Below are 24,539 nucleotides of genomic sequence, written 5' to 3' on the forward strand. Positions count from 1 at the left end.
AGGGGTTCTATCATGTCAGACGACAGCCACGCGAAGCTAGTTTGTCGATCCCGGCACTATTTGACCCAACCGCAATGGCAAGGCCCAATATTTCCCTGATTGCCTACTCTTGCACTACCGACTGGGCTCTTCTCATTGGTCGTTGTTCCAGGGCATAGCGGACGTGCCGGATCGATCGAGGCAAACAATAGTTTCTTGGTAGATTGCGCTCTGACCAGTGATCTATCAGATATACAGTGGCACGACAAGATGTCTCAGTTGGATTATGGAGAAAGTGAAATAGTTTGGGACGAACATGGTAACTATTGCCTCTTTGGGAGCTGAAAATACCGCATTGCTTCTTAATCCGTGATGATCCGTTGATTACTGACACCTGAACGTCAGCCGGGCGATGGAGGTGTTCTTGCTGCGGCCCTAGACGCGACAAGGATTACACGGTCCTAGGACTCTGGATGACATTAGACACACGGCAATCTGCTTGTTGGTTCATACGACAAATAGAATTATGGGGCGATCTACAGTACAGAATGCCATCTCAGCCCAACCAGGTTATCTCCCAAGACGCGAGGACCCGAGCGCAAGGAGCTGCGCCATGCAAAGCAGCCATGCCAGCACTACCGCGCATCCAATGACAAACACTACAAAGTACATGAACTCAAGGGGTCTCTCAAAGAACCACAAACGCCCCTCGGCCCGGTCATTCTTCTCCTTTCCTTGGATCCGCCCATCCGGAACGTATTTGAAATCAAGGATGGAGCCACCTCCGAGACCTTGGTTACTGTGGATTATAGCGTTATGCAGCCCTTCCCGACAAAGATCAATCACCTTATCGTCCAAGGCAGGGATCCATCGCTGCAGGCTAGCCAGACTCCACACCAACCAGCAATGGCCTCTGAAGCAGGCATATGAGTACCAGCTGGGCCGTCCCATACCAAGTTGGTCGCAGATCTCGTGGCCATTCAAGACGCGACTAGCAGCCTGAATGAAACCATCCGAGATGTTCATGGGTGGTAGATCCTTGAGGGCCTCAACGAAGTTGTACCCAATGACAACGGAAGTGGGTGTCACAAGGAGCTCGTTATACGCTAAGCTTTCCATCACAGCCTTAGCTTGAGTTGCTGTTGTGAAGTACTCTTGAGGCGCCCCAATAACATGGGCCACGTATCGCCAAAGGGCGATGTAATCTTCGACTTCCTGTTTCTCGGGGGTGATCCCCATAAGAGGGAGCTGAAGCCAAGCGTGGTTGCAGCTGAATGTTGCAATGGCATGTATCGAATCAAGGGTGTTGATAGGAATGCCATGTGTCTCTTGGTCGAAGAACCGGCATTTCGATGCGGCAACTTTGAGGATCTGCTGTCTGACCATGGAGTGCAGTAGACGGACTCGCACAATCGATCTATGCCCTGGTCCACCAGGCTTCACATGATCAAGAGAGTGGGTGACTTGAAGAACAAGTTGAAATGTTTCAAGCAGTCGACGTCTCAAGACACGAGTGCTGAATCCACCAGTACGAGCAAGTACCTCGACGACGCTGGTAGAAGCAGAGTTCTCACCAACAAAACCTTGGAAAGCAAAGCCGATGAGGTTTGCGAGGGCATAGCGGTAGAAGAAACGCTGCCCTCGAGCAATCTGATCCCAATCTACCCAATAGGGGACAGTATGGACCTCGGTCCAGAGCTGCGAAAGCACTGGGCTCTGGTCCTGGTGATGAGAAAGTGTTTCGAACAAGTCTGTTCTGCCGACTTGGTGGCCTTCTTTCTTTTGCTGAGCGTGGATTTCTTGGATCTCTTTGACAGCAGCAGCTCCAAGTTCGTCACATTTGTAACGTAGAGGGTCTGTGTGGGATTTGGGAATGTGATCATTCGTCCATGTGAAAGAGTGGTTTCCAATGGTTCGAAGCTCTTCCCGAGTTGCGGGCTGCCCAAAGAACTTCATAGTAAGGTGGATGAAAATTTGTTAAAAGTTGGAAAAAGGAGACTTGGAACTAAGTTGACGTTCCAAGAGAACAGCAGGACAGACATCCTTCAATTTAAGCTGGGGATGTCCAAGTGTACCTGACAGCAAGACTTGGAACACCTCCCGTTCCTATCCCTTGACTCAAAAGGTACATCTCGTAATATTGCTTCTCAGAGGTTGTTTGGGGTCCTCCGGCTTTCTCCATGGACCATTCGTTGAACCACACGATCAACATGACAAGGGGGTGGTCTTTTGGTGGATGCTTACTCTTAATCTCTCACTCCATGATTTAGATCTGAACCATACCCACGGAGTGTGTGGCTCGTCTGCCAATAATTCGTAAATAGGACCCCTGTCCGCCCATCACCTGGTATGATATGCTCACCCTGGCTGGCTCCAATGTCTGGGAATTGTGATTCCATCATGGCTTAGTATGTGTTTAGCCTCAAGCTGAAAGAAAATGGCGCGGGATGAAGGGAAGCTGGCTGATTGGAACACCTCCGAGGCTGGGTGTCAGAACCCTGGCGTTCTTTGTTCTCTTTGGGATATTTGAGTACTCGTGACGCCCAGCAAGCCTCGAGCTGATTTCTGCATGTCAAAGAACGTTGTTGTTCCCTTCCCCATCATTCCCCCCCCCACAATCTGTACCTGCAGCACCCGCGATGCAGGTGTTCACTACCAAGATGGAGTCGAGAAGAAGTGTCATTCTTCCCGACATGTTCAAAGGCTTCGTGGTCGAGACTCCGCCTATGAATCCCAACTATGAAACAGTCAAGCCCATCTCCGAGAGGTGGCTTGCAGAGTATGCCCGCCCGCCACCTTGGTACATGCCATGCTGATGCACTATTAGGAAGTGTTCCTTTTCACCTCGAATGAAAAAGAGGGTTGAGTTCTGCGACTTTGCCGTATTCATTTCTATCGCGGCTCCTGATGCTCCATTCGACAAGCTCAAGACGATGTGCGATTGGGGGAACTGGGTAAGTGAACCATGTCTCTGTTTGTATTGCTGCTCTCTGACATTTGTTCCAGGTCTTTCCTTTCGATGATAGTATGTGCTACCATTCACGTTTGTTGTTAATTGCGGGAGCTAACAATGACAGTGTTTGATGAAGGATCATTGAAATCCGATCCGAAACGGTCGCAAGTCGTTATTGATAGTCTCATGGCAGATATGTTGGAAAAGACTTATACTAGGACAAAGAGCGCTGTAGTCCAGGCTCATGACGACATTTTTCGAAGGGTGTCACAGGTAAGTCCAGCTCTATGACATGGCGATGACGGTAGTCTGACATATGATCATGATAGGGTTCGACTGCTGGCAAGTTTCCTTAAGCTGATCTTGACGTGGACCTTACTGATAGCTTCAGGTGCCCGGAGAAGATTTGCTCTTGCAATGAAGCAGTACACAGACGGAGTAGTCCATCATGTGAAACAGTTTTCTACAAATAGCATTCCTAGTATCCAGGAGATGCTTGATACAAGGCGGCTTTCATCGGGAGTGACGCCTTTGTATCATCTGATCGAGTATGCCCATGATATCAAGTTGCCAGATGAAGTATTCGAAAACCCCATTATCCAGAGGTTAGAGCTTCTGGGTGCGGACTTTGTCTTGCTGTAAGAGCTACCCATTCTTCATTTTTGTTTTAAATAACTAACCGGCATGTAAGGTCCAATGACATCTTATCCTACCGGAAGGAAGAGGTAAATCGGCCCATTCATTGCATATAATATTTCAAATCATGGAAGTTAACATGACGCAGAATGACGACTGCCCTTTCAGCATGGTTGCAGCTTGTCGAATGACTGGCCAATCTCCACAAGAGGCATTCGATACTGTCGGGAACCTTCTTGAGGAAAGATACCAATATTGGCAGAAGGCAATTGAGCAACTGCCAAGTTGGGGACCCGAGATCGACGCGAATGTCGCTCGCTATATCCAAGGCATTCAAAATGTCGTGCAAGCCAACATCACGTGGAGGTACGAGATTGCTGCCGAAAGTGAAACCAGATCAAATGCTCACATGCGACAGCTTCCGATCGGGGAGATATTTTGGGAAACAAGCTCCCGAGATCCGACGGACACGAATGATTGATGTGATGGTTAATCCGCCCTACTTACAGGCGCGACAGCTTCGATCTGGTTGGTCAAGATTGATCATTGGGTCATTATTCAGACGATTCTTTGGATCATTCATTATCTGTTTTATGTTTATTTTTTATTTTACTATTTTGAAGGGCTGAGGGGAGTCACGGACCCGACAACTTGGAACAGCTCCTTCGGCGTTAAACCGGCTGTAAATATTGAGTTTAGACTGAATAAAAACATCAAAGCTGAGACAAATGATCAGCTTCGTGATCAAGATTTATCAGTGCGCCCGGTCTGTTTGGGGGAAAAGGCGGACGGCGGGAAGCCAAGACAGGCTCTCAGTGGTGAAAAAAGTCTGTCTGTCCAACTGTAAAATGCTTGTGTGTCACTAAAAATCCCGCTGTCCAGGGAGAGCTGACAGGCTGATCACTTCCCAATTGTCCTCTAGCCTGCGACATGGGATGCATGTCAGTGGATCGATGCCTTCTATCGGGCCAATACATTTCTTATTTCCGCCGGCTACTGCGTCCCTGTCAGCAACTAGCCAGTGAGATCCCCATTCTGCGAGGGGGGACATGGGAAAAAAGAGTGGGATTCCGTTCTGTGTGTCATGCTGTTGGTGAGGCCCGTATTACTTCAACTTATGCACTCTGTCTTCGGGCGTCATGCCGAAAGCTTTCGGCCGATGTATTTCGGCCACCACCGACTTTTTACAGTACAGTACTCCGAAAATGAATCTGTTGTCTATATCATAAACCGATACTGAAGTCCAAGTTTACACTTTCGCTGACCTTTTACTTTGGGGTATTTGTTTAAAAATGTCTACCAAACCGCTGACCAAAACACCTACCCTCAAACGGTCACGGGTCCAAGCAGAGGACCAAGATAGCAATTACGATCCCTCTTCGGAAAACACAGGTCTCAGCCATTTATTACATACAGATGAGGGTTGTCTCGACGATGGATTTTCCTACTCACTAGTCAGTTCCCCGCGCCTGATAAATAAAGTCGTAGCGATAGTTCTGGCTGTATCTAACCTCGCTTGCAGCATAATAACAAGGACCATCATGACCTAGCAATTCTAGATGCTAGCGCTGACTCGCAATTACGAAATGCACTCCGCTTGCTCCCTGCCAAGCCTCAATTGGGTGAGCATCTCGTAATCTGACCTTGCTTCACGTCTAATAATTTCTCCAAGACGCTCTAATTGAAGCGTTCTTCAGCAACGTCAATCACCATTACAATTTCATTCACCCACCAGCCTTCATACGGCAATACGTCAATTGGTCGTGCAGAACGCAACAACGATGTCTCCAGGATCTTCAACTTACTACCCTCATCTTCATGATGTGCGCTTGCGTCACTCAGCATCTTGACCTTGATTCGCAAACAACACTGGGCATCCATCTGGCCCAACCTCCAAAGGATGTTTCCAAGGCTTACCACGATGCTGGAACAAGGCTTGCTGAGGCAATACCAGCTGGGTCCTACCATCTGATTAATCTTCAGTGGAAGGTCCTTTCTATCTGTTGGTTCAAAGGCGAAGCAAAATTCACTGAGGCCTGGCACACAATCGGGCTTGCTGTGCAAGAGGCATATGAGCTGGGTAAGTCAATGACAGGAATAAAACAACCATGCTCTTACTGAACATCTTATCTATGCAGGATTACACAAGTCGCGACACAAGGCGACACAGGATATTGAGGTGCAGATTGGTCGGCGAGCCTGGCGTGTATTGTACTGCTGGAACTGGTACGTGGAGACCGGAGAGCAAGATGACGAGTCGTGTCCAATGGCTAATATCGCACAGGCAATTATCGTCAATACTAGGTCGGCCATTCATCATGAACGACATCGATTCAGAACCTGAACTACCCGACCTGAAAGGTTCAGCGCCAACACCAACACTCCATACCAAGCTTCAATACCAACTCATATCTTCTCTCGCCAAGCGCTGGCAGACACCACAGAACATCAACTCGCCATCCAAGGTCCGGGACTACAAGAAGATGGTGGAACATCACGTATCCTCCTTTCCAGCTGTATTTGCTCTAAGCGACCCAGACACTTCGAAAGATATTGAATGGCCATGGGTCGTGACGCATCGCTACTATGTCCAGACAATGGCGTACTTTATGATTCTCCAGCCATATAAATCCTACTTACTGCATCCATCAACAGATTTGTCTGTACCCGAGATACAACAGCTACGAGCAGAAGCGGTGGAGTGTTCTCTGAAGACGTTGCAAATCGCAACTCAATGGGCATCTCGAGTCTCGCAAGGTGATGGGCAGTTTCATCTTGTTGTTTTGTGTCTCTTTGACACAGCCGCTTTCTTGTCCATGTCCCTGCAAAGGGATCAAGTGAAGAACTTCCCTCAACGGATCAAAGTAGTCGTTGCGGTTAATGAGGCAGTTGCGACACTGAAGGAACTGCAGGCAATATCACGGGGAGCTCAATCGTCGTACGGCCTTTTATGCAAGATTCTACGGAAAATGGATTGGAATGCCACGAATAGATGAGAAACTTAATGACTCACGATTTATGTCACGTATTTTAATTGAATTCTGCACCCAGGTGTTTTTATACCACAAGCAATCAATGCTTATGAACTCTCAAGCCTCTCTGTGATCAAGCATGTCATTTCCCGTTAGCCCAGAATCTCTCCAAAGCGTCTTGTCGAACTTCATATGCCCAGTGGTGGCACGTCTGGTGCACTACAGGGCTCACATCAACATCATCTTCTTCTCTGCCATCGTCCGCGAATACCGTCCGTATCCCCAAAGTCACGTATTTCTTGAGCAATATCCGTCGCCAACGACCCGTCTCGCCAACGCACTTCTTCCAACGACTGATCTGGCGCTCGTCATCAGGACATCGCCGGCCCATCCAGAAACGACAATACCATTGAAACCAGCCCCGAACGTCGTACTCGTGGGCGATCCAGCCAGCTGCTTCCCATTCTTCAATGCTTTGCCCGCATGCGACGCCGTATTTGTTTATCTCGGGGTTGTATGTGCCGCTGATGAGATATTCATCCACGTTCAATCCCGCAGTCCATGAGGATGGTAACTCTCTCCAATCATCTTGTATAGTGATTCCCAGATGCTTTGAGAATAAAGGTCGCCAGTAAGAGCCGCCAAAGCTTCCCTCGCGGATGATCTCTTCTGGGGATTTGTTGGGCCGGAAATCAGGATGGGAATCGAAATGAAATGCTCCAGAAGCATCGCGCGTCGGCTCGTCAGCTTCTGGCTTCCATCTTATCCACCCGTCTACAATGGATTTGACGTCCTTGGAGTTTTGAGGGCTTGATTCAGGGTCTGAACTTATTGATTGCACAGCGTTGTTGTAGACTGCCCGACTCTTTTTTCTGGTTCTGAAGGATGTCTGTGATACAGATACATCATCTCGATCCTCATTGTAACTCGGTTTCGTGCTGGCTTCCGCTATGCGCCTGGACTGTCTTGTAGGCACGCGTGGTGAAGTGGCCCTACGTTTAACGCTTTTGCTGGCAGGCTTGGATTGAGGATCGACCTTGGGTATGGGATTCTTAAGCTCACTGAGAAACATCTCATTCTGCTTAATATTCTCTTGTCGTCTTGCCGCAAAGTCAGCCATTTTGATATCCGAGGCGCGTTTATGGTGGTGTTCTACGCCTGAGAGATGTCAAATGCAGTAGGAAGTGGATGTTGGAGCACTACGTCATAGACCCGAAGTTGCACCATGCCGTACAAACATGGTTAGTGCCAACCGATTCTGAGATATGTAGGGTAGTTCTATAATGAAGTCTGTTATTTTATATTTAGGATTCAAAATTATATTAATTTATAACGTATAATCATTAATTAAATATAATTGAATATAATTAAAATACAAATAAATCTCCTAAGCCTTAGTAAAATAACCTTCCAGTTTACTGTGAGGGCTTGATGAATTAAAGCCGGAGGCCGGACCGGCTCCACTCAAGCATACCGGCAACGGAACCGTACTCATACACAAGTCAGCTCAAGATTGGTGGCCCTGCATATATTTGGAGGCCGTCTTAAACTCGTCCCTTTCCATGGACAAACTTTCTAGACTATCTGCAAAATACTCATTTACTCCATCCCTGGTTGCTATTCCTACGTGCCAGTTTTAGCTAGTCACTATGCATGCCCATAACACTCTCCGACAAATCAGCCTTGGCGCGAACTTTTCTCGTGCTCGGCGAGGACGTGCTAGTGCTTGGGGCTTACCCCATTATCGTTTTCGATCAGGGACCCAGAACTCTTTTGCAACATCCGCCATCGTTTCATCTATTGAGAGGTCTAATACAATCGGGTTTATCGGCCTCGGCGCCATGGGCAGTCATATGGTCAGCTCCTGCACATTCAATTCAATTTTGTAAAGGGGGATCTAACCTGACTAGCTTAACAATCTTATTTCAAGATACAGGAGCCCCGCTAGCGGAAAGGAGGTCGGCTTCGCATTGTGTGATGTGAACCAGGCCGCGGTAGACAGTATCATCAAACGCCAAGACTCTGAGCACCCCGGTGTGCCTCTCATTAGTTGCTCATGTAAACATGTATCATAGGAGAAGACTCCTCATGTATGTTAGTGGCGCCGCTAATACCTTATAGCACCTTATGATGTAGCACAGAAGGCTTCTACCATTATCACCATGGTTCCCACCGGAAAGCATGTCCAGGAAGTGTACGTTGGCCAAGGTAAAAGTGTCCTGAGCGCTCTCAATGCCATGAGTCAAGATCAATGCGCAGATACTCTTTGCATTGATCAGTCTACCATTGAGCAAAGTGTTAGCAACGCGGTTGCCTTGCAGCTGCGACAAGTCGGCGCAGATCTGGTGGACGCCCCAGTTTCAGGAGGTAAGTCGAGCGACCCATTTCTGCCATGACAACTAATCCACCATGATACAGGTGTCATTGGTGCAGAAAAAGGCACATTGGCGATCATGGTTGGCGGATCCAAGACCTCTTACTATCGCTCGGTCCCCGTCCTTCAAGCCATGGCTCGCAAGGTCACATATTGTGGTGACCTCGGGGCTGGACTTGCCGCCAAGATCTCTAATAAGTGCATCGCCCTCAATCGGCTGCTTTCGATACGATGACTGACCACAGACACTCGCCTGAACTATAGTCTCCTACTTGGTATCACCATGCTTGGCTTGAGGTGAGTTAGGAAACAGTCAGAACCCCCAGATACTCGAAAGCAGAGCCTAATGAAATTAAGTGAGGCGATGCTGCTGGGAAAAAGACTCGGCGTTGATCCGCAAGTACTTGCCGATATTATTAACAACTCCACGGGGCGTTGCTGGTCTAGTGAAGTAGGTCATCAAACGACCTCGCATATAGCAGATCGGCATCTTCCAGTCAGAGTATACGCTGATGTTCTTGTCTAGATCAATCACCCAGTTCCTGAGGTCAAGGCCGGAGACTCTAGCCCTCCAGCTCATCGAAACTACGAGGGCGGCTTCATTACCAAGTTGGCTCACAAGGATCTTGCTCTCGCTGTATCGGCTGCTGAAGAGGCCAATGTCCCTCTCGCGGTGGGAAGATGCGTTGAGGAGATGTATAGACCGTTGGCCAAGTCCAAGGAGTTCGGAGACCGCGACTTCAGTGTCATATACGAGGCTCTTGATTCCCTGGGCCCCACTGCGCAAAGCTCCAAGCTGTAACCCACTTCTCATGGAATTCCGATTAGGCATCCATAACTTGGTTATTAGCCAAGTCGGAAACCGGTAACTTTGTGCCTCATTTCAAAATAGAGATCTAGCATGGGGATCCCTGACAGCTTCAAAGCATGTATACGAATCCACTATGAAATTTTAATACAGCTTGCTATCTCTGACGATGGTCCTCAATTCCCATTAACTATTACTCTTGAGTTGCCGCGTTAAAACTAGATAGCAAAGCATAATCGATGGGACCAAACAAGTCGATCCAAGAATTTGGCATTAGACCATCTGATTCCTGCCCACTCGTTTGAGCATCTTGGCTAAGTTGGTTTGACATTGTATTATAGTCAACTAGGGCCCACATAGCTTCTTCCTTTGAAGGCGCGAAGTTCAAGCCTTGGGTGAGACTATTCAGGTGGCGCCCTGGAAACCCATCGTAGACTATCTGACGAAGTGTCGAGGCCTATTCACAATAATTAGTGCACAAAGAAGGCAAAAGACTGAAATCTAGCACGTCACCATTGTTCTGACATTACTCCAGTGCTGACCAATGATATCCAGATAGCCCAAGGCCTCTTCAAGCAGTATTTGAGCCTCTTGGCAAGTTGGCGAATCTTCGTCATACGTCCGTAACGCGATAATGGAGCCCGCGACTGTCACGGCATAGCCGCTGGAAGAGGAGTGAAACGAGCAGCCTAACTTGCGCGACTCCCGGATAAGAGCCATCATCTGCTGTGCGTGAAGCCAGGCCAAGTCAGATGATCGCTTAATAAAACTGATAGGAGCAAGGTTCCGGCATGTGTTGATGCGGCGCCGTAATAAGAAGGGATGGTTGAGTAGACAATAGCAGAGGTGAAATAATGCTCGAGAGAAGATGATCGGGCCTGAGGACTGGCTGTCTACCACGCCTTCAGCCAAAATATAGGGTGCGAGTATCTCATCGATTGGTCTCTCTATCTCCAAATATGCCTCGAAATGGAGAAGATCGGATTCAATGCCGGCAAAATCCGAGCCAGGATCCCAAGGTGGATGTGGGCCTCTGATGTTGAAGTCTTGAAGTACATATTGTGCACATCGGCCGAGGATCTGCGCAATAGCAATAACTTGTGCCAAAGGGCATTGGCGTTGGGATACTGAGAGGGTTCGGTTTGTCATCTCGTCCAACGATTGTGTTTTGGCCCATAGGCCCTCCCTCCAGATTGACTCGTCACACGGCAGCTGTAGGTGGCACGACGCGTCAACGATGGCTGGCGGTCGACCACGGCCGCACGAGACCAAGCGATCCAACAGATAGACTGACCAAAACACCCGTCGTCGCTCTTCCTGTTCGGCATACGAGAGATGCGCTGCGTTCTCTAGCATGAGCCCACAATCCTGTGCGATCCTGACGGCCAGGCCGACTTTGACCCACGCTGAGCCATGGCGTAATCGACCGGCTATACGCGTGACAAAGTGTGAGACATATGTGTGTATCTCGGATGCTAGAGAATGCATGAAAAAACGTACCAGTAAAGTCGAACAAGCCTAGCAAGGCGACTGTCTGGACTGTGGATACCTCTGCCACCTTGCCGACGGTAAAACAGTCTGACACAATGAGTTTCCAAGATCTGTTGGCATATTCGACAGACATCTCTAACGCGCGCCCCGAAAAGTACGGATGCGAGCAAAACCGGACCGCAGTCGCCATGACGGCTAGGACTAGATGTCTAGGGATAGCGTGTTGCGACAGACACCGCCGGAAAGATTCTTCATGAAAGAACGAGTAGGGCTGATTCTGGCAGTAACTAAAGTATGAATCAATGACTGCCATAAGCACATCCTCCGGCGTCCCAAAGTCCTCGATCGCAGCGTCATTTTGTCGTGAAGGTTGGAACGTAGTGCCTTGCTCTGCGGTCTCGAGCCCTGTCCTAGGGCTGCTGCTGCTCTCTGTACGCCCGGAAGATGCTGGTAGCCCCATACCACCCAGGTTAGTGTTACTGCTATCTAATAGCGAAACGAGGCATCTTTCAATCCTACAACGCTGTTCAGTATCATGATTCCTTACTGTTGGGACTCAAGCTCACCGTTGCAGACTTGATCCCATCGACTCGATCTTTGCTTCAAGTGTTCCAATCCTACTAACGAGCTCTGAAGTCTAACATGTAGGCTTTAACACACTGCTGAGTAAACCGAGATGGAGTTAATACATACCTGTGTGTCGCTTGACTCGGAGGTTTGTTGAGAAAGGTCGGGGTCGTCAATGCTCACCGAACGAGTCCTTTGTTGCCTAGGAGCCTGCCGCCGAGAAGCTTCGACAGGATATACACAGTCTTGTACCGTTACACCCAGGTCCGACAAGGTTAACATTGGATGCAAAGCATCACTTACCAATGTTGAGTCGTCGGCATTGTCCGCAGACAGGTCGATCGCCAGTGCAACGGCATTTTTTTCGTCTTCCGGAATTAGCTGTCGCTCGCAGGCCAAAGCGTGAGTGTCCACAGAGGGGGTATCAATTGCGTACCGGCATTGTAGGCATGCTTGGGCAATGCGCTGCACTGGAAAGTAAGCATCGGCGTTACTCCCCATAGCTTAGATAGTAGGACACGGATCGGATGCTTGAGGGTGGATGGAGTCGATGAGTTGCTTCCGGCCAGGCCAGGCCAGGCAGGTCACGGTCAAAATCTGGACCCGCCATGGCCAACTACGCCACTCTGCATGCCTGTAGAAAATGCCCATTTTGGGTCTAGATGCAAGGAGATAAGACTTGATAATCATGTGGAGTGTAGCCGGACCGTCTCCACTTGCCGGAGTTCGAGACCATGTTTATGCTTATCTCGGGTTTCGGTATCAGCTGCAATGGTTGCAACAATCCATCACAACCCAAAGGTACGATTGAACAACTTTATAGAGCTCGATGTTTTACAGTTGACATATCTTGACGAGATACTCGAAAAAAATCAATAGAATTAATTCCTTAACCCAAACCATCAAGACTATCAACCAGCTACAGAGTACGCAGGAATGGAACACTCTAGGTAAGTTTCTCGAGCAATAAGTGCCTCTCTTGGCAGCTTGTTATAGTTGATAACTGTTATAAGCTTTTGTGAAAAAACAAAAACACAAAAGGCTGACATGGTTTATAATTTGACAGCAACGGCGCGATAACGCAGGAACCATCACCGGTGATCCTAGACGGAAATCAAGTCAGTCAAATGGCGTTCAGCTCGTTCCCGGACACGAAATATGGCAACGTGGTTTGGCAAACACTCCTCTCCAAGCCGAGCACCTGCTCCGACTCGATGTGCGCGGGGATCGCGACCTGTCCCTCCAACGGGACACTCGCTCTACACCAGCATTCTCAGGCAGAGATCTACTACGTGCTTGCGGGGTCTGGGCAAGTTGAGATCGACGGGGTCAGGCACCATGTGACGGAGGGTTCCATGCTTTGGATTCCCGGGAATGCGATGCATGGTGCCTTTTGCGGGCCCAATGAGACACTTAAATGGCTGTTTGTCTTTCCAGAAGCACGTTTCGAAGATATCATTTACAGGTTTAAAACTGCATAGCATTCTTTTAAAATTAATTTTTGGGAGGATAGGGTATAAGGGCGCTAAATAAAGTAACCTAGTCCTAGCTTTTGATCTTATAATATCTACCTACTGCAATCCTCTGCAATTACCTCGTGCCATCTCGAACTGATCAAACTTTATCTCACTACTCTGCTATGCTCTCCTAGAAATAATCCAAATCTTCAATCTTTGCCATCATGTCAAAGCTGTCAGCCATCTCAAACAACTCAGGCGATAGCGCTAATGCAAAGGGTGCGATTTTAATGCCTAATTCGTTCAATAGCACGTCAGCAAGTATAAAGCCACCCTAGGAGTATCTCAATTTCGGTAAATGCATACTGGACATTGTCTGACAACCGAATCACTTACGGACCGTACCCACTCTCCCCACAAAGAAAAAGCCCTTGAGCCGAACAGCTCATCACGGATAGCAGGTTCATGAAATAAATTGCCATGTTAGAAGTAATACTATAAGATAAGGTTACAGAAGTCGCTCTACTAAAAAAGTGAATCCACAGAGTCAGAACTCTTCAATTAGTTGCCACAATTTGTTCCTATTTAAATCTTGCAAACATCATTAATAATGGCGAAGATAGTTTGGGGCGCTGATATCTATGGACAAGGGTCCTGGATTGACTCTGAGGCACCGCCAGTGCCCGATGATGCACGTCGACTTCTCAAGGTGCTGGTGGAGGCGACGCCAGGATTCACCAAAGATCCTGCCGTTCTGGACACCGTATCTTTCACGGGTTCCTCTCACACAATTGTCCCCGGCCCATTAAAATCGGCCGTGATCGCTGGGGCTTTGCACGCTATGAGCGGCATAGTTGCTAACGAGCTCCTGGAGCTCAGAGACGGCCAAAGCTCCAGCCGGACTGTGTCTGTAAATACCGATCATGCTGCATTTTGGCTCGGAAGCGTGGGCATGACCAAGCGAAACGGCCAGACTGTCCAGGAGCTTGCCAGAGATGGTAAATTAGCTGCCATCTTCCCTAAAGACCTACAAGGAGACATCTTCGGAACGCCACTGAAATTGCGAGCTACGGCAAACTATGAGACCAAGGATGACGGGGTTTGGTTTCAGTTACATGGGTCTCTAGGCGCAGATCCAGTACTGCAGACTATTGGCATAGACCCATCACAAGAGTGCAGCAGTAACGATGAGGCCTATCGAGTCATTGTCGAGCACGTTCGCAAGTTTGGAGCGCATGAGCTGGAGATGATGCACTTCGTTCAAGGCCTTTGTGGAAGTATCTGCTATACTCCGGCTGGATGGAAACAGACACGCATGGCCAAGGACTTGTCGAAGCACCCCCTTATCAACTACAAGCAGCAGACACATGCAGTCCATACACCAGCCATTCCGTTGCCAGTATCTGCCGACAAAAGGCCACTGGCCGGTATCAAGGTCGTGGAGCTTGTCCGTATTATTGCAGGCCCCGTGATGGGAACGACATTGGCTGCTCTTGGAGCGGATGTGATCCGTGTGAACTGTGGCCGTCTCCCTGACTTCAATGTAAGCCATTTCTACCCTCTTACCTGTCCTCAAGCATCTTTTATTTTATACAGCTTTGCCATTTCTTTGTCTTCTCTTCTAGTCATAATTGTCAAAAATTTGTTGAAGCTAAGAAGAATTTAATAGTCACTTCAACTGACGCTGAATGCTGGCGTCAGAACTGTCGACGTTGACCTGGCAAAAAAGGATGAGGTAACGCAACTGCTCAGGTTAGTCACAGATGCAGACGTTTTCATCCAAGGCTACAGGCCAGGAGTGATTGCCCAGAAAGGGCTCAGCCTTGACAATCTCCTAGAAATAGCTGGCAAAAGAGGCAAGGGCATCGTGTATGTGGAAGAGAATTGTTACGGGCCAGACGGCCCTATGGCCCAACGACCTGGCTGGCAACAAATTGCTGATGCTGCCTGTGGGTGTTCTTATGTCACCGGGAGAAGCCTGGGCCACAAAGACGGAACATGTGTGCTTCCTGCTCTGCCTGTGCCGGATATGCTTACGGGTTTGATTGGATGCATCGGTACTATGATGGCCATTAGAGATCGTGCACGCCAAGGCGGATCCTATCACGTGTTTGCTTCCCTCATGGCCGCCGCTGCTCTCCATCTAAGCCCTGAGGTCGGATTATACTCACCAGAGGTGGTACAGGACTGCAAGCAGAAGTTCGGTTGGGACGAAACTAGCCCTGACCTCTTTGTACTCGAGCTGTTGGACGTGGTACTGAAGGCATGGGCTAGAGCGATGCCGAAGTACTTCGGAGATGACTCACCTTGCATGTCTACCCTCAAAGGTGACTGGGGTGAATTTCAAGTGCTGAAGCCGGTTGTTCAGCTAAGCGACGAAAACGCATCGCCATACTTCTCATCCGCTCCAGAGCCCAACTGCTATTGCGACAGTGCTGCGATGGAGTGGCGATAGGAAAGGCTTGTGGTATCTAAAGCTTTTTATCAGAGAGTATATAAGAGAATAAAGTAGCTATTTCCTGGTAATTACCTTCAATCACAAGCTACTTATATATATATAATAGCTAAACATGATAGCTTCTTTATATAATTTAAAAGTATTATATTAAGCGAGGCTACATCTTATTGTTAAAGAAATGAAATAAACAGAGATTAGTAATTTAAGACATAAATATTATATTACTTGATCTACTATTATAATAACTCTAGATCTTGGGGCTGCTTGGCTCCTCTATCTTAATAACAAGCTTGCCCATCTGTCGTCCAGCTTTCATATCGTCAAAAAGCCCATCAATATCCGTGAGGTTACTCAGACCTTGCACTATTCTGCTGATCACTGGTCGGATCCCTTTGCGATCGACGAAGGCAACCATATCCCGAAACTCTTGCCTAGAGCCCATCGTAGTTCCCTTTAATTCTGCATTCAGAAGAACAGCTGGCATAGTCCAATTCATTTTTGGCGAGACGGTCATACCATACTGAACAATAACACCACCAGGTTTGAGAAGCTTTACAGCTTTGATAACGATATCACCACCTGCTCCGTCAATAACAGCATCAATGAAAGGCCTCGATGACGGAAGCTGATCGCGAATATCTGCCTCCCACTTCTCCCTCTTATAGATCGCGCCGCCTTGTGCACCCAAGTCTCTAGCTCTATCGAGCTTTTCTTGACTACCAGATGTGACGAAGACGTTGGCACCCATAGCCACGCTGAACTGTAAGGCTGAGAGAGCAACGCCGCCTCCAATACCTGTAATGAGAACATTCTGTCCTGGCTGGACAGCAGCCTTGGTAACTAGTGCCCGCCATGCTGTAAGCCCTACCAGTGGTAGAGCTGCGCCCTCCGTGGCAGACAGGTGTTTCGGGGCCGGAACAACCTCGTCCTTGTGAACGCAAACATAGTCTTGCGCGGTGCCTACATCATAGAGACGGGTCGATCCGGTAATGGACCATTTTTCAGGGTTCTCTGGGCCAGTTGGATCGGATATCCAGCCTCGCATCGGTGTTAGGAGGACGTTTTCTCCGAGTAGGGAGTTATCAGAAACACCTCGCCCAACTTCAGTAATCACTCCATAACCGTCCGATAACATGGGATGATCGAGGGATATGGCGGGGTATTGATGATGCCTGACGAAGAGATCGCGATGGTTCAGCGCAGCTGCTTTGAGCCGGATGAGGACCTCATGTTCTCCAGGAACAGGCTTCTCAGTCCTCCTGAGCTGGAGACTGCCGGTGAAATCAGTCTTGGTAATTGAATAACTCTAAAAAAACAGGATGGACCTTACGGGTAGTAAACTTCCCCAGGCTTACCTGCAGCCTGACCGAGATGGAGCACGCGGTGCAGAGCTGCTCTTGATTCTTTGGAGGCCTTGAACATGGTGCGTCGTACTGCCGCTAGTTATTCGGGGGCAGTCTGTAAAGTTGATCCCAAAGCGCCGGATTGGCTACCAGTGATTTTAAGAGTCGAAGCGAGACGTTCGCCGGACCGTACCCATCGAGACTATCGAATGATGCTCGGTGGGCACGGTCCGGCCGGCGATGGCTTGTCTAGGAATCCGGGGTCTCTGATTTTGGGCCCCAGTTTCAGTGCGTGAATGCCGTGGAGCCAATCACAGCTACATGATGAATTCTTAGCTGTCAGTCAATTGCCAGATTGTATAGTTAAGGAGAGCTCTAAAGAAGCATCCCTTATGCCTTGGTATATCGATGGCTTGCTAAGCCTAGAGTCTTTTTGCTTCTCTATATCAGTATATGGTTCTGTAGTTGTTCTTCTAAGCCTGAAAAGAGGTATATATTTGTAGCTCAGCACCTCTTTATATCCCAAAGTAATATTCTTGTCACTGGTTATATACGTACCTATATTTGTTCTTCGATGTTCTTTTAAGCGCAGGTCGTTAATTCTGAAAAGCGCTGTTACAAGCATGCAGAAAGTGCTAATCTAGACCATCTTTAAGACCGTCTTTACGGGATTGTATTAAAGAACATATAGAAATACAAGTGAAGATATTAAACGGCAATAATCAAGGTAAGGGAATACTTGCCCTATCTAGTGCATTGTCTTTATAAGCACTAAAAATAAATAGGGACTAGGCGACCATTCAATAGCAGATAAGATAAGATAGGATAAATATGTAGCCATAACTATACTTATTAATAACTAGTTAATGCCGCTATTTGACATTAAGCTTACTTTTTAGATGTCGGAAACTTCGGACTTATTCAGGGGCCGAATTGGCAAAATCACCTCAGCCACCCTCGTGTTGTCTATTTATAGCTATTTCGTTGAAACCGGTCGCCCTACGCCTTTTGGCCCATTCTGTGGCTGAGGCCATTGGCTTGAACGTAATTGCCCCTGATAATTGTCTTGGCAAAGTTCTATTCTTAGCCAAGGCTAAAATTTTCATCACTTCGAATTGATTTCTGGGAGGCCTGTAATAATTATTATATAAAATTGCAACCTCGTGTTAAACGCGCTCATTTTAGATTAACAGCACCGCATATCATCTTCCAATGTCCTCAGAAAACATCGTGTTCGACCCACGTGGCGATGTCAAACTTTGCGTTGGAGAAACAGATCCTGTCACCTTGACAGCCTGCTCAAGAGCTTTGGCTAGAGCATCGCCTGTCTTTGAGCGTATGCTCTTTGGGTTGTTCATGGAGTCGAGACCAGCAAATGGTGGAGACTGGGTTGTGGAACTCCCAGAGGACAAGCCAACAGCATTATCCATCTTTCTACGAATATCGCACGGCCAATTCGATCAGGTACCCAGGAAGTTATCGATAGATGATCTGTACGACCTTACGGTGTTGTCAAACTACTACGATGGCACACATATGCTGGAGCCTTGGATGGGAAGATGGATGTCTTTAGTGGAGGATGACGCAAAGGCGTTAAAAGTGTCCATGGCCAAGAGTCTATGGATAGCATGGGAATTTGGCCAAAAAGACTCCTTTTGCAGAATAGCAAGAAGAATGCTCATGGAATCGGATGGCTCCGAAGATCCCCATCTCATAATGCAGCCAGACATTATAGGTAAGCTTCTGATGCACATCAACAAGACAATAACTAATTCGGTTTCAGAGCGAATATCCAAAAATCGTCTCATAACAATCCAAGCACTTCTAGACGTTATCAGAAGACTCGTCAATGATTTACTCGTTGTTGATGAGAAGCCCCGCTGGTGTCGACATGCAGAGTGGATGGGGCCGCACCGCTGCGAATCCATGATTCTGGGCTCAATAACGTTTTGTCTCGCGCGAGGGGGTTTGTGGCCCTTGCCCCAGGCGGAAGATGTGATGGACAGTATCGTTGGCCTACGTCGTAAGATGACAGGGTTAGTGGTCCACGACATTGGAAAGGTTGATGGGCTTGATCATACACACTGCAATCCAGGGCCGTTCTTGCTGAGCGAAGTGGAAAGGGTTTTTATTGATATTCGAAATCCTGTCACCAAAGATGATTTAGAAGCGATGGACAAGCAGTCGAAAAGACTTACGAAGGCATGACAAAAAGAAGAAAATGATAGTTCAAGATCTGCTTTAGTCACTTATTAGAAACTTCTAGCTGGCCGAAGCAGAGTAGCTCTCTAACAGACGCTTTAAGATAACCGGTGCATCCATCCGTTCCATCATAATCTCAACCATACGGAGTCCCGACCCGTACTTAAAGTCGTCCTTGGAGATGATTTCCATAAGTTCCCCCCAGGTTGATGCCCTTGCCGTCATTGTCACGTACGAGCCATCGTTTGGTGCACCAAAGCAACTTGGGGCTTCGAGGTACCTCCACGGCGCGATATCGTTGTAGATCGCATCCTTGCCATGCACTAACCTTTCAATAGTATAGCCATCATTGTTGATAAGGAAGATGATCATGTCAAGCCGCTTATGAATAATGGTGCTGAGCTCCTGGGCTGTCATTTGGAAACTCCCGTCGCCCTCAAACAGAATCGTCCGTCCTCGACGAGAACTGTCCTCAGCTACCAGGTCCCTCTGCGCGAGGGCAACTCCTTGAGAGGATCCAAGCATGTAACCGATCGAAAGCCATACGCCCGAGTTGATCAGAGTCGTTTGCCTCGGTAGGACAAAGTCGCGGCCGCCTGTACTCGGGGTGCCGGTCTCGGTCATGATGATGTCTCCAGGCTCGAAGAACCCAGAGATTCGCTTCCAGAATGTGTCCTGGAGAAGAAGATCAGTCTTCTGAACTCGTGGTAAACTCGTGAGAAGCGCTGGGAGGTTAGGTAGCTGCTTGGGATATTCGACATATTGACGCAGCGCTCCGCCGTCAAGCTGGGTCAGTACTCGCCGAAGAAGTCCTCCAGGATGTAGAGCCCATCGGTTGTGCTCACCGTTGGCACAGCTGATCTGAACTGAGTCTTCCTCAAACCTGATTGTCTTGGAAGCCTCTGGGATAGTCTTGAAGTAGTAGGTGTTAACGTTGTTCTCAAATGGCCCAATGTAGAGGACTAAATCACAATTCTTGACCCAGTCAACAAAGACATGGTCGCCGACAGTGCCGTAGACTCCGTGGAAGTTTCTCAGCGTCTCATCGACAGCGCCCTTCCCGAACGGGGTCGTGGCCGTGGGAAAGCCGGTTACCTTGACAAGATCGTTGACCTCTGTCACTATGTTGTAGCGAGAAGCTCCAGCGTCCACAAGGATGAATGGCTGCTTAGATTGATGAATCTTTTCCACAATGGCGTTAGCGGCAGCCCGCTCCATCTGATCGTCATTGTGCTCCAGGGTAAAGTCGAGAGCTGTTGACAAAGGAGCCGATGGGACTTTGGCGTCGACCATGTCAGCTGGGAGCTGAATGTAGACAGGCCGCTTATGTCTCACGCAGGCAATAATAGCCCGGTCGATCTGGGCTGGCGCTGTCGATACGTCCATCAGGTTCTCCTGAACCTGAGTGATCTTGAAGCACATGTCGGCGAAGATGGAATAGTCATCTGGGCTACCATTGCAGAGAGAGTGATGCAATCTCGCTCCTCGTTGCTGAAGGCCTCGTGCAGGTGTTCCAACAATGTGGACAAGGGGACTCCTCTCGGCATAAGCGCCTGCAATAGCATTAATAGCAGACAGTTCACCTACACCAAAAGTTGTGATAAGCGCGCCGATCCCCTTGATCCGGCCGTAGCCGTCTGCTGCATAGCCGGCGTTTAGCTCGTTGCAATTACCGATCCAGGCAAGACCTGCTGGCTCAAGATAGTCAAGGGCAGTCAAGTTGTAGTCTCCAGGGACTCCATGGACGGCTCGGGCCCCCGCCTCGTATAGGCGCCTGAAGAGATAAGCGGCAAGATCTATGTTGAGAACCATTGTGCTGGTGATAAAGAGATAATAATGACTTTGAACGATGTCTCGGGTAACAACAGGGGTCTACAGTAAATAAACATGTGTGAGTTCGTCTACTGACCCTGGGGCCAACTATTTATACTTGGGACAGCCAGATCTCAGCTTCGGTATAATATGTTTCGGTGGGAATGAATAAGTTCAAGCGGCATGTTTCCGTTGCTCCTCTGCCGCCGCTTTCATTCTGACTTAGGGTATCATACAAGTAAAACCTTGAGCCGGAGGCGGAATTAATTCCAGGTCTACCACCGGCCGGAAAACCTCCTGCCCCACCGCCTTACAGGGCGCAAATGACTTGATGTCAAGCGTTCAATAATTTGTAAGACTTTTAGTTCTGATTTTTTTATAAAAGTTAGCTGCACTTTAAGTACTATAGTGGCGGTTATAATATAAGAGGAGGTTTTACATAGTTTTAGAGTATATATATAAGGATAGTCCATTTTCAAGATACAGCAATTTACCTATAATAAATATTAATCAAAATTATACCCCAGAGCTCCTTTCGGACTTATCTACTGGCATCCCTTCTTGACGCATCCTACTTTCTTTTATTCAAAACGTCATCGCGGCTGGCTGATATCATGTGACTGATTGGTAAGAGACCAAGACGATCAACCCCTCACCTGCTGAGAAGCGTGCACTCAGTTCACTGTCAAATGGGAATACGATTTAAGCTTACAAGCCATGATATAAACTCTTCGCAAACATACTTAGTTTGATTCTCCCTATCTTCAATCTTACTTGTTTATCCCCTGAGTCTACCCTGTCAGCATGCCCCAACTTCCCGCCCGACAAGGTGTAACTATCCCGCTAGAGCAGGGCCAGAGCCTTCAAGTCATCAATACACACGGAAAACAAGTGATCGACTTATGGGCTTTCAACCCAAAGGATAGTCATGACCACCTCTCGACCAGCCACACTCGAGCGATGCTTTCAAGCATTTCCTTGCGCAAGGGAAACAACCTATACAGTTCTCGCCGCAAGCCCATCATGACTCTTGTCGATGACACGACCCCAGGTATCCACGACTTGCTCTTCCCCGCTTGCGATGCTGAGCGCTATCGCCAATTGGGTGCTATGGGGTATCATGATAGTTGCCACGATAACATGCACAAAGCACTCAGAGAGTTTCCCGAGATCAAGGTCAGAGACGATTGGGTCCCCGATCCGCTAAACTTGTTTATGAATGTGGCTGTGGATCATCATGGTGGAATTGATATTCGTGCTCCCACCAGCGACAAGGGTCAATATGTCATTCTGAGAGCTGAGGCCGATCTTGTTGTCGTCATGAGCGCGTGCCCTCAAGACATGGTCAATGTCAACGGGGAAGGGCCTGCTGATTGCGAGTATCGTGTGATTGAGGGATCCCGATAGCTTGTAATCTTGCAGTAAGGTCAACACCCGGTTGTTATAGCTTGTCATTAATGAGCGGTAATCTTGATGTCTGGAGGCCGATTAAGGTCCCCAACAAGATTACGGATCCTTCGTTTTGTTACTGAGATACAGGGCTAGCTTTTAATTGACCCAAATTGCTTCTCTAAACCTTTAATAGCATATGGTAGCTTCCATACATTTACAGAAGATGTGAAGCCGTGTTGAGTCTGTTAAGGTCCTGGCCTGCAGCTCAATTCGCTGTTCCCTATCGTGGTTTTGCTAGAGACTGCATCGCCATCTAAGAACACCATTGTATCTTCATTGAGCTTACCCTTTTAGTCCCATTTGGCTGGTGTCATAGCCATTCTCCTCCAGATAAGCTTTGAAACGGACGTCCTCCTCTTCGAGCGTCTTGGGGTGCTGAAAATATGTCAATACCAGTTGAAGATACAAGTGTTGATTGAGGGGTCTGAGGAAACAACCTACATTTGGGATCAAGAACCAAACGCAGAAGACTCCAACTACCGAAATAGCACTGCCGATGAGAAAGACAACTTGCTGACCCTTGAGCTTATCGTCAAAGCTGACAAGGCACTTACTCAACGCCTGGGTACCGACCGCAGCACCAACCTTGCCGATCGCTGCAGCAAACCCGAGAAAGTGGCCTCTGAGCGGAGTAGGAAAGCTTTCGCTGCTGACTAGGAAGTTACAATCTCCAGGACCTACCGACAGAAAGGTTTGGAAGAGTCCATAGAGCGTAACAAAGGCTGGGAAGGCTGAGGGGCTGTTGAGAGGGTACATTGTGCCTCCAATGACGAAGCCAAACACGCAGACTATAGACCAGCCCAAAGCATAAGTTTGACGTCGGCCAATGCGATCCATGAGCATGGCTCCGATGAAAGCACCAGGAAGTGCGAAGAAGTTGATAAGTGCTGACCAGCCAATGGACTCCTGCATCGTCTGGTTATTCGAGAAGCCCGCGACTAGAGTTGGTGCCAAAAGGTTGAAAGGGTAGACGACGGCATCGTAGAGGAACCAGGCAGAGCAGCACCCAAGAAGTGGTTTCCAGTAATACTTGATGGCAAGCTTGTATGGTATCTTGTGCTGAATGGCATGCTTCTTATACTGAGTGGAATCCATCAAGCGAAGGCGGAAGAAGAAGATGCCAAGTGGAAGCTTATATAAGTGAGCCCAGAGGTACCAGTTGATGCAGGAGAAGAAGACTTACAATGATGCCAATGCCAAAACAGATGCGCCAGATACCATCATGGGGAACACCCTTGTATGCTGCAATGACAATGAGAGACACAATACTTGAGGCTACGAAACCGGAGATGATAGCGGCATTTGTCGCGACAGCAACAAGCATGCCACGTCGCTTTCGCATAGCCTCGGTACTATCGGCGCACTCCACGGCTTGCGAAGTACACACGGTATACTCACCACCTAAACAGTCAACAACTCATCACATGCTTGATGCCACATAATGTTCCAAGAGACATACCTGCTCCAACACCAGCAACACCGCGACCGATCACCATCATCCAAAACATACCCTCCACAGTAACACCATGTGCTGCTGTGGCGATGACGATACCCTGTACTGTTAGTTAAACCGTGTCTCATGGCAGAACCAGAGATACGTACCAGAACCAGGAATAAAGTTGTCAGGTAGATCCCAACACGTCGACCGAACCGGTCGATACAGAGGCCAAAGAGGAGCATGCCGAAGATGTCACCAATAAGGATAGAGTTGGATAACCTGGTCTTGACTTCGGCCGTCATCTGCTTTGGGTATCTACTGGGAATTAACAGCTAGAAGCATTGGGTAAAGGAAGGATTATAACGTACAACTTGGCTAGAACAGTGTTCATGTATCCAATGATCTGGATGTTGTAGCCATCAGAGAAGAGAGCGACTCCCTGAACCAAGACGTCGAGTTGACCAGGCGTACGCTTGACAGATTCATTGGTCTCTGTCTCAGCAGAGATGCTTTCATCTGACGATACTGCGAGGGTCTTGTCTGCGGGCATCTCGTTCTTGCTGATGTTTTCCGCCATGGCTGTACCTCAAACCCTGC

At 48.3% G+C, this 24,539-nt stretch overlaps 12 protein-coding genes across 12 annotated transcripts; 6 read left to right on the top strand and 6 right to left on the bottom strand.

The window, feature by feature from the left end:
• Nucleotides 1-417: 417 nt before the first annotated feature.
• On the bottom strand, nt 418-2,049 carry FOIG_13561 (uncharacterized protein). Its single transcript, XM_031214719.1, has one exon. It carries the CDS (start codon nt 1,933-1,935, stop codon nt 550-552), a length of 1,386 nt encoding a protein of 461 aa, XP_031055516.1. The 5' UTR covers nt 1,936-2,049; the 3' UTR covers nt 418-549.
• Nucleotides 2,050-2,618: 569 nt separating this feature from the next.
• Nucleotides 2,619-4,049, top strand: FOIG_13562 (uncharacterized protein; the record flags this gene model as incomplete). The annotated part of the gene is made up of 7 exons (XM_031214720.1): nt 2,619-2,758; nt 2,807-2,933; nt 2,986-3,004; nt 3,057-3,209; nt 3,318-3,570; nt 3,624-3,657; nt 3,717-4,049. 7 exons carry the CDS (start codon nt 2,619-2,621, stop codon nt 4,047-4,049), a joined length of 1,059 nt encoding a protein of 352 aa, XP_031055517.1.
• A 790-nt stretch (nt 4,050-4,839) lies between these two features.
• Nucleotides 4,840-6,564, top strand: FOIG_13563 (uncharacterized protein; the record flags this gene model as incomplete). The annotated part of the gene is made up of 5 exons (XM_031214721.1): nt 4,840-5,022; nt 5,091-5,190; nt 5,241-5,648; nt 5,707-5,794; nt 5,853-6,564. Exons 1-5 carry the CDS (start codon nt 4,861-4,863, stop codon nt 6,562-6,564), a joined length of 1,470 nt encoding a protein of 489 aa, XP_031055518.1. The 5' UTR covers nt 4,840-4,860.
• Nucleotides 6,565-6,682: 118 nt separating this feature from the next.
• FOIG_13564 (uncharacterized protein) lies at nt 6,683-7,660 on the bottom strand (the record flags this gene model as incomplete). Its single annotated transcript, XM_031214722.1, has 1 exon — nt 6,683-7,660. The coding sequence occupies one exon, from the start codon at nt 7,658-7,660 to the stop codon at nt 6,683-6,685; it is 978 nt and encodes a 325-aa protein (XP_031055519.1).
• A 529-nt stretch (nt 7,661-8,189) lies between these two features.
• On the top strand, nt 8,190-9,716 carry FOIG_13565 (uncharacterized protein; the record flags this gene model as incomplete). The annotated part of the gene is made up of 7 exons (XM_031214723.1): nt 8,190-8,396; nt 8,451-8,598; nt 8,662-8,907; nt 8,959-9,112; nt 9,179-9,211; nt 9,272-9,365; nt 9,441-9,716. The coding sequence occupies 7 exons, from the start codon at nt 8,190-8,192 to the stop codon at nt 9,714-9,716; spliced, it is 1,158 nt and encodes a 385-aa protein (XP_031055520.1).
• Nucleotides 9,717-10,223: 507 nt separating this feature from the next.
• On the bottom strand, nt 10,224-12,281 carry FOIG_13566 (uncharacterized protein; the record flags this gene model as incomplete). The annotated part of the gene is made up of 4 exons (XM_031214724.1): nt 10,224-11,152; nt 11,223-11,728; nt 11,780-11,850; nt 11,907-12,281. The coding sequence occupies 4 exons, from the start codon at nt 12,279-12,281 to the stop codon at nt 10,224-10,226; spliced, it is 1,881 nt and encodes a 626-aa protein (XP_031055521.1).
• A 1,566-nt stretch (nt 12,282-13,847) lies between these two features.
• On the top strand, nt 13,848-15,692 carry FOIG_13567 (uncharacterized protein; the record flags this gene model as incomplete). Its single annotated transcript, XM_031214725.1, has 2 exons — nt 13,848-14,780; nt 14,907-15,692. The coding sequence occupies 2 exons, from the start codon at nt 13,848-13,850 to the stop codon at nt 15,690-15,692; spliced, it is 1,719 nt and encodes a 572-aa protein (XP_031055522.1).
• Nucleotides 15,693-15,942: 250 nt separating this feature from the next.
• FOIG_13568 (alcohol dehydrogenase) lies at nt 15,943-17,117 on the bottom strand (the record flags this gene model as incomplete). Its single annotated transcript, XM_031214726.1, has 2 exons — nt 15,943-16,966; nt 17,026-17,117. 2 exons carry the CDS (start codon nt 17,115-17,117, stop codon nt 15,943-15,945), a joined length of 1,116 nt encoding a protein of 371 aa, XP_031055523.1.
• Nucleotides 17,118-18,230: 1,113 nt separating this feature from the next.
• Nucleotides 18,231-19,337, top strand: FOIG_13569 (uncharacterized protein). Its single transcript, XM_031214727.1, has 2 exons — nt 18,231-18,773; nt 18,822-19,337. Exons 1-2 carry the CDS (start codon nt 18,251-18,253, stop codon nt 19,244-19,246), a joined length of 948 nt encoding a protein of 315 aa, XP_031055524.1. The 5' UTR covers nt 18,231-18,250; the 3' UTR covers nt 19,247-19,337.
• On the bottom strand, nt 19,301-21,052 carry FOIG_13570 (uncharacterized protein; the record flags this gene model as incomplete). The annotated part of the gene is made up of 1 exon (XM_031214728.1): nt 19,301-21,052. One exon carries the CDS (start codon nt 21,050-21,052, stop codon nt 19,301-19,303), a length of 1,752 nt encoding a protein of 583 aa, XP_031055525.1.
• Nucleotides 21,053-21,844: 792 nt separating this feature from the next.
• On the top strand, nt 21,845-22,459 carry FOIG_13571 (uncharacterized protein; the record flags this gene model as incomplete). The annotated part of the gene is made up of 1 exon (XM_031214729.1): nt 21,845-22,459. The coding sequence occupies exon 1, from the start codon at nt 21,857-21,859 to the stop codon at nt 22,457-22,459; it is 603 nt and encodes a 200-aa protein (XP_031055526.1). The 5' UTR covers nt 21,845-21,856.
• Nucleotides 22,460-22,786: 327 nt separating this feature from the next.
• FOIG_13572 (uncharacterized protein) lies at nt 22,787-24,519 on the bottom strand (the record flags this gene model as incomplete). Its single annotated transcript, XM_031214730.1, has 6 exons — nt 22,787-22,879; nt 22,946-23,635; nt 23,688-23,905; nt 23,964-24,057; nt 24,107-24,257; nt 24,311-24,519. The coding sequence occupies 6 exons, from the start codon at nt 24,517-24,519 to the stop codon at nt 22,787-22,789; spliced, it is 1,455 nt and encodes a 484-aa protein (XP_031055527.1).
• Between the last annotated feature and the right edge of the window lie 20 nt (nt 24,520-24,539).

Source organism: Fusarium odoratissimum (genome assembly GCF_000260195.1).
Source record: "Fusarium odoratissimum NRRL 54006 unplaced genomic scaffold supercont1.34, whole genome shotgun sequence".
Lineage (NCBI taxonomy): Eukaryota > Fungi > Ascomycota > Sordariomycetes > Hypocreales > Nectriaceae > Fusarium > Fusarium odoratissimum.

Excerpts from the sequence above, each read along its gene's own strand:
- FOIG_13569 (XM_031214727.1), top strand. The coding sequence starts at position 18,251 with ATGTCCTCAGAAAACATCGTGTTCGACCCACGTGGCGATGTCAAACTT. Across the intron at positions 18,774-18,821 it reads AATGCAGCCAGACATTATAG|AGCGAATATCCAAAAATCGT; the intron begins GTAAGCTTCTGA and ends ATTCGGTTTCAG.
- FOIG_13561 (XM_031214719.1), bottom strand. The coding sequence starts at position 1,935 with ATGAAGTTCTTTGGGCAGCCCGCAACTCGGGAAGAGCTTCGAACCATT.